Source organism: Centrocercus urophasianus, unplaced genomic scaffold (genome assembly GCF_019232065.1).
Source record: "Centrocercus urophasianus isolate 14NV4802_14NV808 unplaced genomic scaffold, USGS_Curo_1.0 seq_16, whole genome shotgun sequence".
NCBI classification, from domain to species: domain Eukaryota; kingdom Metazoa; phylum Chordata; class Aves; order Galliformes; family Phasianidae; genus Centrocercus; species Centrocercus urophasianus.
The window spans coordinates 44091277-44096243 of record NW_024884711.1 but is presented as its reverse complement, the minus strand read 5'-3'; the positions used below and the strand labels follow the sequence as shown (position 1 = coordinate 44096243).

General features: G+C 63.1%; 1 protein-coding gene across 1 annotated transcript in view; it reads left to right on the top strand.

Annotated features, from left to right (window-relative positions):
• Positions 1–1154: 1154 nt before the first annotated feature.
• NACAD (NAC alpha domain containing) overlaps positions 1155–4967 on the top strand; it is a 6304-nt gene continuing 2491 nt past the window's right edge. The window contains exons 1-2 of the mRNA XM_042817435.1: positions 1155–1179; positions 1896–4936. Of these exons, the coding sequence (XP_042673369.1) occupies positions 1155–1179; positions 1896–4936 (3066 nt within the window). The remainder of the gene's footprint in view (positions 1180–1895; positions 4937–4967) is intronic.

The window sequence follows — 4967 nt, the reverse complement described above, 5'->3', positions numbered from 1 at the left end:
TGGGATACGGGGATGGGGATACAGGGATGGGGATACAGGGATGGGGGATATGGGGATGGGGGATACGTGATAGGGGATATGGGGATGGGGGATACGGGGATGGGGGATACAGGGATGGGGGATATGAGGATGGGGGATACAGAGATATGGAGATGGGGGATATGGGAATGGGGGATGGAGGCTGCAGGGACAGAGCTGGAGGATGGGGGATCTGGGAATGGGAGATACAGGGATGGAGGACACAGTGGCGTTGCTCGGGCTGAAGCTTTCCTTCACCCTTGGGGAGATGCTGGGGCCACCGCCCCCCTCCCAGGACCCTGAGATCCCACTGTACCCCCATCCCCATGTCACCCAGGGGTGACAGCAGCGTGTGTTCCCTCACCCCTATCTCACTGCCTTCCTCCCCCCCCTCCCAGTCTCCCCCCTCATCCCCAGGGACTTTGGCCCAAGGTCACCCTGCAGCAATGTGCCCTGGGGGGGCCCCCAAGCGGTGCTGTCATCCCGCTGTGTGTCCCCACGGCAATGGGGTGGGGGACACTTTGTAAAAGGGGGTTGGGGGGGGGTGGAGGAGGGGATGTGGGACTCAGGGCTTCCATCGTCCCCCCAGCCCCAGGCAGGGTGGGGTTTAAAGTGGACCACTTTGAGTTGGGGAGGGGGGGGAGCAACGCAGAGAGGGCTCAGCAATGGGGGGGAGTCCTGTATTGGGGTGTCCCCATGGTGAGTATTTGGGTATCATCCCATAGGGGCACTAGGACAGAATGGGCCCTAAAATCCCCATTCCCACTTGGAGGGCTCAGATTTAGGGCACAGCCCCCCTTCCCCCCCCAAGCTATATCCTGGGGTATAGGGATGTCCCCATATTGTCCCTGTAGCATACACAGCTTTAAGGGCCCCTATGTTCCCCCGCAACCCTTGATCCCAACACAGCACTTAAAGGCAGAACCCACCCTAACAGCCCCATCCAATCCACCCCCCTCCCCTTAAACACCTGGGGAGGCCCTGCCCTCTTCCCAGCAGCCCCTGGACCCTGACCACACCTCCTCACCCCTATATAAACCCCATAGGGCACATGTGGGGGCAGTAGTAGGGTGGGTGCTTTGGGTGTTGTTGCTGGTGAGGGGTTCTGGGTGCTTCTAGAGTCCCTCCTCTGCCCCATGGAGCCACCTGAACGGACCTCAGGTAATGGGGGCTGAAGGGGGTGATGTTCTGTTGATGATTTTGGGGTTGCTGCTGTGGTTTTGGGGCTCCTTAGAGTTCTGGGGCTCCTATGGGTTTGAGAAGCAGTTTATATCCATGTTGCTTAGGGCTGATGGGGCTGAGTTAGGCTGAGCTCAGCGCCCTGTTGAGCAGTGAGGGGAGGGGGTGGGGGGGGTATGTGTTGGTTTCTGGGGTTTGGGGGGTTGGCAGTACTGTACTTTGTCCCTACAGGGGGGTTGTAATGCTTTAGGGGGGCTCTGGGGCACTCAATGATGTTCTGCCCATAGGTGGGGTTGAGGGAGGAAGGGAAAGGGGAGGGGGGGGAGGAGAGGGTGTTAATTGTTCCTACTTATTCTTCTGGCACAGGCCCCTAACCCTGCAGTGCCCCCCCTCCCCCAGCTCAGCCTTCCTTAATACTCCCTTACAGCAGGGGGGGCACCCATAATCCTGCCCTAGGGATGGCTGCCATCACCTCCTTGGTATGAGGGCATGGAGTGGGGGAGGGGGTCCTCAGCTCACTGATGGTGGCTTTGTTTGGGGGAGGGGAAGAGGGGTGTTGTGGCGAACTCTACATCTCTGTACTCTCCATTCGGTTAGGGCCAAATCCACGTGACTGTCACTGGTGTCCCCATGGGGGAGAAGAGGAAAGCTTTTGGGGAGGGGTCCCAGAGATGCTCTAACCTTCTCTCTCTCTACAGCCCCCCCAGGGGACCCCGCTGCCCCCATGCCTGCCAAAGAGGAAGCCCGCCCGCAGCCGGAGGGGGCCAGCTATGATGCAGCCGAGCGCAGCCCCCCCTCCAAGGGCTGCCCCCCACCACCGCCTCCATCATTGCTGCCCTCTGACCCCTTGGACACTCGCATTGTGATGGGCGAAGAGACGCACTGCCCCCCTGAGCTGCCCCCTAAAACACCCCCCCGGCATCCCGAGCTGCCCCCCGCCCGCCTCGACCCTGACCTCTTCTTCACAGCCCCCTCCACCCCGGTGAGGACGGGGGGACCCCGCTTGAAGCCTGAGGAGGATGGAGGGGATGCAGAGAGTGAGGGGCTGGGCTCTCCCCCCACTTCCCCATCTGGCTCCTACATGACAGCCGAAGGGGGCAGCTGGGGGTCCTCGGGCACGGCCAGCACGTCGCCCTCCTGCTCGCCCAACCTGCTGGCAGAGGTCCCTGATGGTGAGCCTGGTCCTGCAGCCTTCATCCGCCGCTCCTCGTCCTCCTCTTCCTCCTCGGAGGATGTGGCTGTGACCTCCATAGGGCAGGAGGAGGAGGATGAAGAAGAAGAAGATGATGATGATGAAGGCAGCGGGCAGGAGGAAGGCTTCAGGCTGCCCCACTCCCACATGGCTGCCCCTGGGCTCATCCCTGCTGCACTGCTGCCCTTCCGTGGCAGCCTGCTCTTCGAGGCTGAGGCTGTGGAGATCACCCTGGTGCCGGCCCAGGCAGCGGCCGAGCCGCTCTCGGGTGAGGATGAGGAGGATGAAGATGAAGAGGAGGACGCCAGCACCTCAGCCTCCTTCCTGCGCTCGCTCTCCGAAACCTCCATCAATGAAGGGGTGGACGAGTCCTTTGCCTTCCACGATGACACCTCGGCCTCCTCTGACTCGGCCTCCTACGACGGTGAGGAGGATGAGCGGCTCTATGGCACTGAGCGCCACGCGCTGGGGGGACCTCAAATGGCCGCCGCCACCCCTGGGGACACCGAGCCTTCCTCAGAGGCCTCTGGGGACATCGAGCTGCACCTGCGCGGTGACACGGCACAGCTGGATGGAACTGGGGTGTCTGCAGGGGGGTCCATGCAGCATGAGGTGGCCCTGAGCCCCTCGCTTCTGGAGCCGACTGACGGCAGCGAGGAGGACGTGGGCATGGAGCAGCGTGCCGCCCCAGAGGAGGAGGAGGTCGCCATGGCGGCCCTCGCCGTGGAAGCTGACGCAGAGCTGACGGGCCAGGCCCCTGTTGAGCCCACGAGCACAGAAGTCAATGTGGAACCATCGGATGAGGCGTCCGTCGAGGCCCTTGCTGCACAAGTCAGTGTAGAGCCGGGGGTTGAAGCCTCCATTGAGGCCCTCGGTGCAAAGCCGGTGGCTGAGGCCTCCGTGGAGCTGACGGACGAAGCCCCCATGGAGGCCCTCGATGTGGAAGGCGCCGCGGGTGAGACCTGCGCTGAGGCCCTCCCTGCAGAAGCTGATGTCGAACGGGTGGATGAAGCCCTCTGTGCAGAAGTCAGCGTGGGACGGATGGATGAGACCCTCAGCTCCTCCTCCTCGGAGATGGAGGAGGCTCCCAGCCTGGAGCCTGATACCATGCAGGAGCTGGACCCCATCCCAGAGGAATGTCCTGCACCGCAGCCCCCTGTCCCCACAGAGCCGGCACTGCTGGAGGAAGAGATCCTGCTGGAGGAGGAGGTGCCATCGGCTGCCGTGATGGAGGCCCAGCTGGAGGCTGAAGCCGGTACCCTGCAGCCCCCCTGTGCTGGGGAGACCAAAGACCCCCAACCCAATGGGCTGGGATGGGACACCCCATCCCTGCCCGCTGCCAATGGTGACCGTGAGCTTGATGCTGTCCCAGCAGAGAGCCCCGAGCCTCTGTGTCCACCTGAGCAAGGAGATGACAGTGGGGAACCCCAGGAGGATGTGAGTGGCCATGGGGATGGCAGGACAGATGTCGTGCCTGCACCACTGGGGACCCCCGCCTTCGGTGGGGACGTGCAGGGTGATGTCATTGAGCAGCCCCTTGAGGAGGACACGTCGCTCTGTGAGGACGGGGTGGCCTCAGGCAGCGAGTCCCCACGGGTGGCACTGAGTGATGGTGGCAGCGAGGTGACGCAGGGTGTGGAGGAGCCTCTCAGTCCTGCGCTGGGGGGTATGGATGAGCCACGTGCTGCCTCTGAGGATGAAGCCTCCAGCAAGGATGTGGAGCGAGGCCAGAGCCCAGAGCACATCCCTGGTGAGTGGGATGCCACAGCTGCCTCCGAGGACTCGTCCCCAGAACTGCTGGACACCTTGTGCTCCCACACCGACCCCAGCTTCTTCAACCCCCCCCAGGACAGTGCGGGGGAAGTGGCTGCCCCTGGGGTCCCCTCTCCGACCCCACAGCCCTGCCTGGCCCTCTGCGTGCTGCCCCCAGCCCCTGCACCCCCACCACTGCACTTCACTGCTTCAGAGCAAGAGGTGTACGTGGGGATCCCTCCAGACCCCCTTGAACTGCTCCCACCACCCGGTGCCTTGTTGGAGAGTGCGGAGGACCGCCGGCAAGTGGCCTCCATGCTGCAGGGGGTCTTTGGGGACCTGCCTGCCCCAGGGAGCCCCAGCCAAGCCCCTGTGGAGCTGCCATGTCCTCCCTGTGCTGAGGATGAAGCTGCTGCACCTGAACCCAAAGAGACCCCAGAGCACAGCGATGCAGGGAGCATCCAGTGTTCTCCCCCGGCCTCGCTGCAGCTAGACCCAGCCCCTATGCAGGGCCAGGAGCCCCCAAGCAAGGAGTCCCTGCTCCTACTCAGTGTAGACCCCAATGCCAAAGTCATGGTGGAGGGGGAGCATTCCCTGCCGCCCCCTGAGGAAGTGGAGGAGGGAGTGAAGGCAGGGTCCAGCCCCGTGAAGGAGGAGGAAGAGGTGGTAGTGGTGGCAGGATCCATCCCTCAGGAGGAGGAGGTGATAATGGTGGCAGGATCCATTCTGCAGGAGGAGGAAGAAGAGGTCGTGGTGACAGCGGCAGGATCCAGCCCCATGGAGGAGGAAGAGGAGGTGGTGATGGTGGCAGGATCCATCCCTCAGG